Source organism: Silene latifolia, chromosome 6 (genome assembly GCF_048544455.1).
Source record: "Silene latifolia isolate original U9 population chromosome 6, ASM4854445v1, whole genome shotgun sequence".
Classification (NCBI taxonomy): Eukaryota; Viridiplantae; Streptophyta; class Magnoliopsida; order Caryophyllales; family Caryophyllaceae; genus Silene; species Silene latifolia.
In genome coordinates, this window is record NC_133531.1 from 44,912,243 (window position 1) to 44,926,179 (window position 13,937).

At 38.1% G+C, this 13,937-nt stretch overlaps 1 protein-coding gene and 1 non-coding gene across 2 annotated transcripts; both read right to left on the reverse strand.

Moving 5' to 3' along the window:
• Window positions 1-5,465: 5,465 nt before the first annotated feature.
• On the reverse strand, window positions 5,466-5,909 carry LOC141588031 (uncharacterized). Its single transcript, XM_074409489.1, has one exon. It carries the CDS (start codon window positions 5,907-5,909, stop codon window positions 5,466-5,468), a length of 444 nt encoding a protein of 147 aa, XP_074265590.1.
• Window positions 5,910-8,578: 2,669 nt separating this feature from the next.
• Window positions 8,579-8,685, reverse strand: LOC141589245 (small nucleolar RNA R71). Its single transcript, XR_012520194.1, has one exon. It is a non-coding gene; the product is annotated as a small nucleolar RNA R71 (small nucleolar RNA).
• Between the last annotated feature and the right edge of the window lie 5,252 nt (window positions 8,686-13,937).

Genomic DNA, 13,937 nt, shown 5'->3' on the forward strand with positions numbered 1-13,937 from the left:
AGCATTTCTAAATAGATATCTACAAGAAGAAGTCTTCGTAGAATAACCTCCTGGATTTAAAGATAACAAATTTGAAGACCATGTCTTAAAATTAGATAAGGCCATGTATGGATTGAAGCAAGCACCAAGGGCCTGGTATGACAGATTATCGAAATTTCTACTTGACAGTGGATTTAAGAGAGGATCTGTAGATAAGACATTATTCCTAAAAACCGAGGAATCTGATCTCTTGGTTGTTCAAGTCTATGTTGACGATATTATTTTTGGGTCAACTAACCGTAATCTATGCAAGTATTTTTCTGAGTTGATGACTTCTGAGTTTGCGATGAGTATGATGGGAGAATTGAAATTCTTCCTAGGTCTACAAATTCAACAAACTCAGGAAGGCATCAAGATTCATCAACCGAAATATAGTAAGGAGTTAATTAGAAAGTTCGGAATGGAAATTTCACATGCTATCTCTACTCCAATGGTCGCAGACAAGAAATTGACTTTAGATGAAGACGGTAAGTCTGTTGATGAAACAACTTACCAAGGAATGATTGGGTCATTGCTATATTTAACTGCAAGTAGACCAGATATCATGTTTAGTGTATGCGTTTGTGCGAGATATCAATCATCTCCCAAAGAATCGCATATGACGGTCGTAAAAAGAATCTTACGATATCTTATTGGGACATCCAAATTATATCTATGGCATCCAATGGAATGCCATTTCGATCTTGTCAGATATTCGAGATGCCGATTACATGGATGTTCCTTAGACAGAAAAAAATCGTCGGTGTTGCCACATTTGTTGGACCTTGTATTATCACTTGGGGTTCAAAGAAGCATAATTCATTGCCCTTTCAACAGCGAGGCCGAATATATTGCGGGGGACTGGTATGTACGGAATTATTATGGCTTAAGCAACAATTATGTGATTATGGTGTTAACGTAGGTTGTATTCCTATTTTATGCGATAATACAAGTGCTATTATAATTTCCAAAAACCCTACGCAGCACTCGCGTACTAAGCATATTGAAATCAGACACCATTTTATACGTGACCAGGTTGAAAAGGGAATATAAAACTCGAATTTTTTAGTACTGAAAAACAATGGGCAGACATTTTGACAAAGCCTTTAGCTAGAGGACGTTTTGAGACTTTACGGTTGGAAATTTGTTTAATCGGTGGCACCTAAACTATCATAAATATTTCCTAACCGTATAACTGACTAGTTAAGACGAGATTGTATGTCTGTGTCCGTATTTTCCGCTGCAAGTACATTCTTATATAGTATTTTATTATTTTATGAGAATATTCTGTTTGCTAGTCTGTATATTTTGTGTTGTGTACAAACCATAATTCTCGTTCATCAATTATACATTCTAAGGTTTAGAGCTTTATAAACCAATTACTTTCATGATTGGTTTCATTTAGGATGTGAGTAGTACTCCTTACATGGCATGTAACATCAAATTGCATAAGCATGGAATTTGTCTCTTATTGCCTGTATACACTCGGTTTGTGATGGTGACACATGTGGAGAGGCAACCCCTCCTTCACGTTTTACCTACTAACCTCACATTAGCCAAATTTGTCTTGTTTTGACCTATTTATTCAACTACATTCCATATGGCCTACCCTTGTCAAGCTAGTCTTGTTGATAAATTTGGAAGTCTTGTTGTGGTCAATTTTGTTGGTGTTGTGATGAATATTGGAAGGAAGGAAGAAAAAGATGGATTAAAAAAAAAGAAAAAAATTGATATTATAAAAGATGGAAAAGCAGAAATCTCTTATTACTCCTATTCTTATTCATTTCCATATTACTTAAGGAGAAGTACTTGTTGATGTGAGTGAGTAAGTGCCGTACTTGGCATGGTGCATCATCTTTCATGTTGGGTTGGAAAATGGAATATGGCTACTTTTGATTGTGATCGGTTCTAGCTTGGCTTTTACCTCCACATATCCAAATTATTTTGCCTCTTCTTACTCAATTACCTCACCTCACATTACTATGTAAGTCTTCGGCATGTGTTTTGGATCTTGCTTGGTTGGAGTGTATATGTACGGTTACTAGAGATATTTATCATGTTAAATTGCGTGCATGCTTTTGTAGGTCGTAGTTTGGTGAGTGACTATTTTCATTCTCTCTTACGAAATCTATACTCATCTTGGTTTGTAGTACACACTCTATATTTAGAGCTTGCTTATGTTGAAATCGTTCTTATGATATAATATATGCTTTGATTAATATATATTTCTTGCCTCGGCTGATATCATTCTAGTCGTTTTATGTCTGTTCTCGTCTTTTCGATGATGTCAAGAGGGGGGAAGAAATGACCATGATTTAGTATTTGCCTAAGATTGCTCCTTGTCAGAACCTTTAATCTCTTAAGGTCCTTAGAGGCTATACTTTGTATATAAGTGGATTGTTCTTGCGTTCAATTAACTATGACTTTTATAGTATTATGTTGAGAGGGAACTACATACTTAGTCACAACTTTAGGAGACTTGCCATCATCAAAAAGGGGGAATTTGTTGGACCATATAAATATATGTTTGTGTTTTGATGATGTCCAGAGTGCTTTATATTCTATATACTCGTTGCGCGTAATTATTTGTTTAGTCCGTTTAGATTAGACTTACTAATCGCAAGCAATAAAGAATTGTGATGGAAGTATACAAGAACATATCATGATCAAACCCTCAATCAAGGATCAAGATACTACAAGCTATTAAAGTATTGTTCAAGCGCACATAAGAAGATGAAGCTCATCAATGATCAATCAAGCTTGACTAATGAAGAAGCCTACATTTGAAGATCTCCTAAGAAGATTAGAATAGTGTAGGTGGTTATTTCGTAATGGTAACTTAAGAATGCAATTCTTAGTTTGGTAAAGTTATAGCTTCACATCTATAATATTGCTTCTATAAGAACTCAATGTTATAGCTCTTCTACTATAACATTGAGATGTGCAATTTATATTATACACGACTAAATTGTTTTCAAATTGTTTTTGAAAAATGTTTTTTGTTTATTTTAAATGTTTTAGCAAAAAGTATTTATTATGCAAGTGAGGTTATATTCTTATTGAGGATGGTTTTATTATAAGCTTATAATTAGTAATTGTATTGAATCAACTTATGAGTTGAGTCATGTTACTAATTAGGGTTTCTAATATTACATACTCTAAAACCCTAAATCTAACCTAATGTCAAGCTAGGATTTTCACGAAAAACAAGGCCTATGAGCCGTGTGGACTCTCGTGTAAACCTAATAATATAAGTTAAGTATTGTTAAGATTTTATTCTCTAGAATTATCTTAACATATCTTTTATATTTAGCATGATACGGTTATATATGATAAAATATTTTTATTATGGAAAAATCTTATCATATCTTAAGATTTAAGGAAAAGATAATAGGAGAATAATTGATAAAATTATCTTTTAGTTATTCTCTATCGTTTCCTATGATTTGTTTACATATCTTATATTTCGGCTATCTAGGGGTTTAAGGAAAATATATTAAGTATATATTTGATTGGATTATCTTATAATTATCATATATATTTTCTAAGAGATTGCTTAAATAAAATAAGGAAAGTTGTTATGATTTTTCCTTATTGTCATGCGGCATACCTAGGCATTAAGGAAAGAATATTAGGTGAATATATGATAAGATAATCTATTAACAACTTATATCTTTTCCCAAGATTTTATGGATAAAAATAATAAGATATGATTCTATTTCCATATCATATTGTTTCGGCCATATTAGGGTTTTAGAGAAACCGAAACTCCTCTCACCCTTGCTCCTCTTTTACTATAAATACTTTACTCTTTTCTACATTTGAAAGTGAGACCTTTGAGCATAACTTTGATTTATTTCTAAAAGCAAAACCGTGTTTTAAAGCAAGAAAACTGTTTTGTTATTTTTCGAAAAGGTCGTGTATTTTATTAACGTGTGCATTCATTCTTATTGTTATCGTTATAAGATAATAGTGCTTAATTGAATTCTTACTCGTTCATTAACGTGAACAAATTAGTGGAATCATTAGTATTTTCTTATTAACGTAAGTTAGTCACTCGAGTATTTAACGATAGTCACTTGAGTTACAACTAGGGTTAGTTGTACGAGTTGGGTTAGTAAATTTGTAATCAAAGGTACTAAATTTATTAATCGAGAATTGTGGACGTAGGTTTCGATTTGTGAAACTGAACCACTTCAAAAATCGTGTGTCTCTCTTCTTTTTCGTTTGTTTCATTTTTATTTACGCTTTGTTTTAATTCGTTGATTAGTTAAAGTTTAATCAATAACCTTAAATAATTAATTACTTACAATCGAAAAAGTTGGCTAAGTTTTTTAATCCTCAATCCCCCCCCCCCTCTTGAGTATTTCGGCTATTGATAGACTCTTCAGATATGACTAAGGCGTATGATAGGATTGAATGGGTGTTTATCGAACGGGTGATGAGACGTATGGGGTTCGATGAAGGATGGACAAGGAATGTTATGAAATGTGTTACCTCGTTCTCTTTCACTATTCGAGTTAATGGTAAGTTGATGGAGGAATTCAGGCCGAGTAAGGGTCTTTGCCAGGGGGATCCCTTATCACCGTACTTATTCATTTTGTGTGCCGAGGTGCTCTCGGGTTTGGTGAGGAAAGCGATGGAGGACGGGGCTATATGTAACACCCCCATATACCAAGGAGCCTTAACAAGACCTTCCCTAGATGATAAGGGCGTTACCATCTCGGTTGCCCGAGGACACTAATAATCAAATGCCGATAAAAGAACGTTTATATTATATTACAAGTGAATAACAAACAACTGACGATATAAAAGATACAACTCAGAACTACCATCAACTATGTGAAGCTATAACTGCCATGATTCGTGATTGACTCATCCCTCCAAGCACCCAGCTATGATCCACATATCAACCTGCTAAGACTGACTGCTCACCATAGTGGATCACGACAGACACAACAGAAATAGACAACACAACAAAACCACACAAGGTCAGCAACTACGATAACAATTATGGAAAAGACACAACACACTACACGAACACGCACACACACACACACCACACCTCCTCCAACAAACCACATATCTCTGACCGCCCAAAGGTCCAGTCCTGCCAGATTACCAATCGCAACCAGTAATCTACACTGCCAGTGGGGGACCACAATCGTTCCCACCTAAGCCCCGCTCATCTATTTTTTTTTGGTGAAATGTAAGTATATAAATCACGAAAAAAACCGTTCCAAATTACAAGTGAATAAAATCCAAATAAATTGGATCGTACTCACCCCAAACAAAAACAGACTAGCCCACTACTAGGCAGCCCAAAACCATCAAAAAACATCAAAAGCAAATAGGAACCCTATCTCTTACAACAAACACAGCCTCTCTATCTCCCTAAGCAAAAGATCAGACCATCATCTTCCTTGCATGTCTTCAGGACTATTTGATCATACACTCAGACCATCCAACCACCCTCTGTCAACATTTGTGATCTTACTCATATCTCCAGCTAGCCGGGATCTGAGCTCATATTTGATGTTGTTCATTACTGATTCTGGCCGGAGAAGCTTGTTCTCAAACCTGCTCAGGTTTCGTTGTCGCCAGATATGGTAAATGGCGACATTGAGGATGGCGTTGGTCACTCCTTTTTTCATAGGACTATCTTTCCTGCTCAATCGCCATTGCTTTAGATCTCGATTAGGAAAATAGATTCGAGACCATTTCTTCACTTCCTCCAGGACTTTAGAGCTGTAAGGACAATCAAAGAAGAGATGCTCTCTGGTTTCCACATTGTCGTCCCATATATAGCAGGTATCCACCTCACTAATCCCCAATTTGTATAATTTTTCATTCAAATTCAGAGCATTATGATGATAAATCCAAGCTATCATGCTGTGCTTAGGTAGATTTAATTTGTTCCATACTAGAGGATGCCAATCTACCTTATCTCCTTTGATTCTGATGTGTTCGTAACCCTTACTGATTGTATATTTACACCCTTTCTGAACCTTCCATACCTGTTGTTGATACGCTGCAGTAAATAAAATTTTCACCTGGCATATCTGATGTGACCATAATTAGAGCACATTTAGTCCCCGAATTAGCCTTGTTCCCATGCTTTTTAGTGCATATTTGGGTCATTTATTGTCTTTAGTTCTTTGTTTTGCATATTCTTTGAGGTTTTGATCTCTTGGTAGGAAAGGAGTGCAAACCTTGCATTTTCATGGCAAAATGAGACTAAATTGATTGAATTCAATGACCAAGCATCAAAGAGAGACAATATTAGAAGGCCCTTGTACATACTATAGTAGATGGGCAATGATGAGAAAAGATCCTTCCATCCCCGAGGAAATCCCCAAGGATCTTATGAAGAAAAAGGAAGAAAAGAAGAAGAAACGAGAATGCCCAGCAATCCGTGCGTCTTCCCAAGAAGACGCCCGTCCACCACTCCACAATCCGTGCGTCTTCACTTCAAGACGCCCGGGCAAAAGGCCCAGAAGACGCCCGTCTTCCTTACAAGACGCCCAGGCAGAGACCACAGAATCCGCCCATCCCGTGCTAAAGACGCCCGGATTCCCAGGCAGAACCATTTCGTCTTCTTCAAGCTTCAAGGAAGGATGCACATCTTTTTCTAGAGACCGGAGTCTCCCTAGAGACCGGAGTCTTTCCAAAAAGACCGGCGTTTCCTCAACAAGGGACTTAATCATCATTTAAGCCCTTAGTTAACCCTAATTCACACACCTAATCCCCACTATAAATACCCTATTAGTCTAATTAGAAGAGCATGTTCTTCTTAGCAATCTTTAGTGTAGTTAATATCAATCAAATCTCTCTTTAATCTTGTAATCAACATTTAATCAAGTTTTAATACAAGTTTTATTTCCTTAATCTCTCTCTTGTTCATCCTTTATTTTGGGTAATTGAAGATTATTTGGGTTATTATTGGGAGATTGACAACCTTCCAATCAAGCATCAAGTACTTCTTTTATTCTTTGCTTTATTATTGGAATCATTAGTAGGTATAATTCTCTTAATCCCTTTTTAATTATTGTTAATTACTTTCATTTATTCATCATGTTTCACTTTGTTGGTATGATTGACAACCTTGCTAGCATGTTCAACATGATAATGAGTGAGTAGTTTCCTTAGCTAGGGTTAATGGGTAATTAGGGGAAGCCAACATGGGGAATGATTCATGCTTAAATTAATATGCTTTCATAGTTTATTTGCTTGCTTGTTGTGATCTCAACTCATGCACATGTTATGTTTGATGAAATGCGAGCCTATGAATCCTTGCATTTTTTACCCATCACCTATCTTTTCAATGAGACTTGTAAGACATAAACCAACTCGAGTCTCATTAGACCATGCATGTTGTTGAGTAGGGAAGATTAAGTCGACTTGTAGGTGTTGTACAATCTAATCGATTCGGCTCCGGGACCCAAACTTTCCTAGGATTGTAAGATATAAACCAACTCAATCCATCACAACAATAATTGCTTGCTTATAATTTGAGAACATGTTTGTATGATCAATTCCCATGAATCCCCTATGACCCCATGACACCCTAGTGCTTTTTATCAATTGTTTACAACCCTTTTTATTCATCTTGCTTGTTTACTTTCATTGTTATTTAGTTTAGTGACCTTCTACATCAACCCCAATTGTGACACCCCTTAAGACACCACTAGTTGCAATAGAAATCTCATCTCAATTCCCGTCCCTTGGGATCCGACCTTTACTTGCCTCTTTACTAATTGTAGAGTTGTTTGTGAAGTTATAAATTGTGTTTTGGTCTAGGTGCTCCTAACGACAAGTAACCGAAAGACATAGTCCCGACCAAAAATGGCGCCGTTGCCGGGGACGGTGTTAACTTAATTTAGATTTTCTTACATTGTTATTAGTTGTGTCTTTCTTTGCCTTGGGGAAGTAAAACTCCTCAAGGTTTGTTCTAATTGTTTTCGAGTTGTTTGATATTTTGCATGTCTAGAAGGTCACAAGGTGACTTGTTACCTTTTGATCACGAAATTGAAAGAACTTTGACAACCAATAGAAGACTTGCTAGGAGAACTTTGAGAGGTATTGGTGAGGTTGTAGATATTCAACCAAATACTATTGAGTTCATCAACCCTTTTGCAAGAGAAGGTGAGGAGAACCCAACACAAAATCCAACACAAAATCAACCCACAATGCCTAAGTTTTCATCACATTCCGTACCTACCGAGGAGAACCTACCAATTGGTACTCCCACACCACAACATCTAACCAGAAATTTTATTGCCAAATCCGCATTTATCCAATTAGTCGAAAGAAGCCAATTTGGGGGGGGCCTAGTGAAGACCCTCATTCTCATATGGAGACCTTTTGTGACTATTGTGATGCGATTTCTCAAACCGGTGTAACTCAAGACCAAATTCGATGGGTCTTATTTCCTTTTTCTCTCATTGGCACCGTGAAACAATGGTTTAAAGGCCTTGATAAGGCTACTCTCGGAATTGATTCTTGGAAGAAGTTGGCTCTAGCTTTCTACAAAAAGTTCTATCCACCGGAAAAGACTAACATGCTAAGAGCTCAAATTACGGGTTTTAAGCAAAGGGATGAAGAATCTTTGTATGAAGCTTGGGAGCAATTCAAAGGAATTTGTCGCTCATGTCCTCACCATGGACTTAGCGAGTGGTTCTTGGTACAACAATTTTGGAACGGTCTTTATGAAGATTCAAGGAACATTCTCAACATGGGATCAAATGGAATGTTCACCGAAGTTGATGACAATCAAACTTGGAACAAAATTGAGGAAATGGCCGTCCATAACTCACAATATAGTAGACCTCGCAAGGCTACTAGAGGAGGAAAGCATGAAGCGGACTCCATTACTCAATTGGGTGCTCAACTTAGTGCTCACATTGATACCATCAATTTGAAGTTTGAAAAGGCTATGGCTAGACTTGAAGAAGCCTCAAAATCACCAAAGCATCATGTTAATGCCATGACGACATCTTCATCAATCCCAAGTGGGATATGTGAGAATTGTGGAACTTTGGGACATGACCAAAGTGAATGTAGGGGAACAAATGAACAAGTGAATGCTTTCTAAGCATACAAGAGTGGTACCCCTTATTCCAACTATTACAATGAAAACACCAAATTCCATCCAAATCTCTCATACAAAAGCCAAAATGTTCAAAACCCTCAACCAACATACACCCCACTTCCCATGAGAAACCAAAATCAAAGACCCTTTTACAACCAAAACCAAGGTTACCAAAATCAAACTCCATACAATCAACAAAATGACCAAGGTTTTGATGTTCAAAAAGCGGTCCTCCAAATGCAAAAGAATCAACAAGAGTTTTTCACTCAAATGCAAAAGGATAGTCAAGCAAAGGAAATCACCATCAACAACATCCTAGCTCACACCAAAATGTTGGAAACCCAATTGACTCAACTAGCATCTTTAAGCTCACAAAGACAAAAGGGGCAATTACCACCTCAAAGTAATCCCCCAAGACATGAAACGGTTAGTGCCATTCACTTGAGGAGTGGTACAAGGTATGAAGCACCGAAGAAGCAAGTTGAGGATGAAGTTGTGGAAGCTAGTGACAAAGAAGAAATTGTGCAAAACCCCAAGGATGGGGAACCATCAAAAGAAGAAATTTCAAAGAAAAATGAAGATAAGGTCAAGGAGAAGGAGCCCATTGTGATTAGACTTCCTTTTCCAAGTCGTCAAGCCAAGCCCAAATTTGATGACCAACTTGGAAAATTTATGGAAATTGTGAAGAATTTGGAAGTCTCAATTCCTTTCACGGAATTAAACAATCACGTGCCGGCCTATGCGAAATACATGAAAGATATCCTCACAAAGAAGAAGTCGATCCGGAAGCTTGAGACTATCGCATTCACTAAGGTGAGTAGTGCAATACTTCAAGGGAGTTCACCTCCAAAACTCAATGATCCGGGAAGCTTCTCAATACCGTGTACCATTGGCGACACCACGATCAACAAGGCCTTATGTGATCTAGGGGCTAGTGTGAGTGTTATGCCGTACTCGGTGAGTAAAAGGTTGGGGATTGGAGAGCTTAAATGCACCAATATCACACTTCAAATGGCCGATAGATCGACGAAGACACCCTTAGGGATATGGGAAGATGTTCCCGTAAGAGTTGGGAAATTTTTCATCCCGGTGGACTTTGTCATTGTTGACATGGAAGAAGATTCCAACATTCCAATCATTCTAGGAAGACCTTTCTTACAAACCACGGGTGCGGTGATTGATGTAAATCATGGAGATCTCACTCTAGAAGTGGGAGATGAGAGTATAACTTTTAATCTTGACAAGACCATAAGAGCTCCCCGTTTGCATGAACCATGTTTTATGGTTGATCATTATAGCCGGAAGGATGATAGGAAGAAGTCGGAATTCCAATGGAAGAAGAAAATTGAATATGCTCCATTCAAAGAGCAAGTGAATTGTAACAAAGAGAGCTTAAAAAGCTCACCAAAGTCAAGCAATGAAGAGGATGGCCTCATTAGCCAAGACAAGAAAGTTGGAGAGTTGTCTCTATCAACTCAAGAGATCTTTAGTGATCAAGTAGATGAAGTTTGTGGTCTTTAGGACGATGAGTTTGAAGGGATTTTCAATCCCTATATTGGTAATGCTATCGATCAAGACCGACAACAAGGGCAAAGGTCTATTGAAGATCTTTATCATGATAATGAACAAGCTTTTGATTACTTCTTCAAGGTGTTGAGCAACATCAACAACACCTTGGACATGCCCCCATGACATCTCACTAAGGATGAGAGTTTGGTGGAGTCCTCCCTAAACCACCATTTGTAAATATTTCTAACTCCCTAACTCGCATTTTAATTCTTACATTGCATTTTTGTCATTTTTGGATTTTTATACTTTGATCAAGATAATTATCATTTTTGAGAGAAGTGAGGGAGGGACTAATGATTTCAATTGATGCGTAGTGCTTTAGCTTAGTGTGGGGATAGCAATTGCCTAGGCTATTCATGCCTTAGTAGTGCCCCTACAATGAAGAACAGGGGATTTTGGAGAATGAAAAATGACACGGGATATGCAAGTACATGGATGGAACTGAATCCGGGTAAAAGGGGCAGAATCAGAGCGTTTTCTAGGGAATCCGCCCGTCTTCAGGCAACCCGGGCGTCTTTGTCAAAAATCCGGCCGTCCTTCTGAGCTGAGAATTTGAAATTTTAGGACTATTGATAAATCCGAGCGTCCTGAAAGAGAATCTGCCCGTCTGCAGAAAGACGCCCGTCCTGGAAGGAAAGACGCCCGTCTTTTTGGCTGAGAAAAACAAGAAAACTCACTGGAAGAGAATCCGCCCGTCTTCAGCGAAAGACGCACGTCCCGCAGTTGATAAAACCGAGCGTCTTTGCTGAAAGACGCCCGTCTTTAGGCGAGAATTATGAAGCAAAAACAGACAGAATCCGAGCGTCCCGACGGAAAGACGCCCGTCTTCCCCTGCAATTCAAAATTTTTCGGGTCTTTTATAAACCCCCTCCCACATTCATTTCTTCATTCAAAACACTACCCATAAACCCCAAAACTCAAAACCCTCATCCTCTCCATCACCAAAACAAGATTTCCTCAACCAAATTCAACAAAATCAAATCCAAACTTCCTTTTAACAACAATTAATCACTCATCTTCCAACAAAAATCAGACCAAGCACCAAAATCTTCAACCTTTGAGTCAATTTTTGAAATTATAAAGGCAAAGCCTTTCATCTTAAAATCGATTTGGGTATACTTGGAAATTGAAGATTTTCACTCTTTTCTTGGTTCAATCATCAATGGCAAGGACAAAAGGAGCAACAAAGGCACCTTAGGCAAAGGCGTTCTCAACAAGACAAAAGAGTCTTCAAGCAAATAAAGCCTCATTGGCTATGGTGGTAGCTAGTTCAAACTTGGAAGTGCAATAACAACAACCTCCCTTGGAAGCAACAACATCAACAACTCCGGAAATTGCTCAACTATCGAATTATCCGGAGGTAATTTTCATTTCTAACTCCCATAGGGAAACTTTTGCCAAGTATGCTAGAAAATCCTTTCTATCCACCAAGTTTATATGTGAAGATGCCTTGAACAAATTGGGTGTCCTTGAACAAACAAAAGCCTTCTTTGAAGCCATGGGGTTAGGAAAATTGTTTGCTACAAAAGAATTGACATACCCCTCCCTTACCTTAGAATTCTTGAGTTCTTTGAAAGTTACTAAGGTAGAGACTAGAGAAAACATCGAGTTCCGCCTTGCAAATGTGAGTAGGCGCATCACCTTTGATGAATTGGGTAAAGCATTGGGTCTTAGTGATTCACCTAGTTATTTCAAGAACCCCGTAAAGTATGACCCCGTTCCTTTTTTTGGAGGCGATTTCCGGAAGGAAATTTGAGAACTATCATGCTAGTCGCGCTCTATTAGTCTACCATCCGGGCATTAGAGTGTGGCATAAGGTCATCGGGAATACCATCATTGCAAGAAATGCCACCAACCACTTTAACAAGCTCGATTGTGTTCTTCTTGAGTCGACCTTAAATATTGGAAGGGAATTCACCAAGACTTACAATTCTCTAAGGCTTTTGGTGGAAAGATGGCTAAATGTTGATTGTGGGAAGCAAGGCACCACCGTTATTGTGAATGGAGGTCTAGTCACTCTTTTAGCTAAGTAATTTGATCCGAATTTCAACAAGGATAGCAAGTATGTGGCGAAAAAGGGGGGTCATCTCATTGACATGGATGCTATGATTAACAAGTACAAGTGGGTCACTCATAACCCTCTTGACACCAAGTATGGGTGGCTCACCAGTGAGGCTAGATCTTTTACTTTGCCTTCCAAGATATGTCGTTTGAGTGTCCATCGGACCAACTACTTCCTTCCCCTCTCAAAAAAAGCCGAATACATCATCCGACAACAAAGGGGTGAAATTGAAATGCCGTCCTCTTCCATTGTCACACCACCCTATCCTTTCAAGTATCAAGAGTTCAAACCCAAAGGTGTTGAAGCAAGCAAAGATTATATGACTCTACTTATGCAAGAGATGCACAAGCAAGCTTTTAAGGATCGGGAAGATGCATACTTAGCCCAATATCCACCCCTCCTTCATTTAGCTAGGCAAGGACTACTTGATCCTTCATGTCCTTTGCCTAGTTGGGCGGATAGGGAAGTCTTCTTTCCGAGTGCATCTAGGGGTGAGATTCCGGGTGACGATGAGGTTGTCGGTGATGAGGTTGTTGATGATAACATTGAGGAAGAGGCTAGTGATGAAGAAGAAGAGGATGAGCAAGGAAGTGAAGAGGGAAGTGGTGATGAGTCCACTTCTATTGAGGAAGATGATGATAATAATGATATGGTGGAAGACTAGCAAGCTTTGGAGGCTCCTACCCTCTTGAGGTTTGTCTACTTCTTTCTTTGTTTTATTTATTTATGTTGATCATGGTTGGAATAGTCCTAGCAACATAGAGGACTAACACGCCCCATTGAGGTGTTCTTATTTCATTGTTCCCACTTTTGAAAATCCGAAATGACAAATTTAGTTTCATGCATTGCATCTTGTGTGCATGAACTACCCCCAACTTTAGGACATTAGAAATAATGTCTAACTCGGTTTGGGGAAGTACATGCATACGCAACGGAAGGTAATCTAAATTACGCTCTCCGTCATAAACAAAAACCCATGCATCATGTAGTATAGACTAGTGTAGCTTGCATTTAGTGTAGAAATCATGCATCATATTTGCATAATTTCTCATCATTTTGGCCATTGAGGACAATGCCCATATTAGTGTGGAGATGGGGAATTCTAACTTAACTTTTATTCAAAAACCCAAAAAAATTGAAAATTTTTCAAAAAACCATAAAAATTTGAAAAATTGAAAAACCAAAAACAAGTTCATT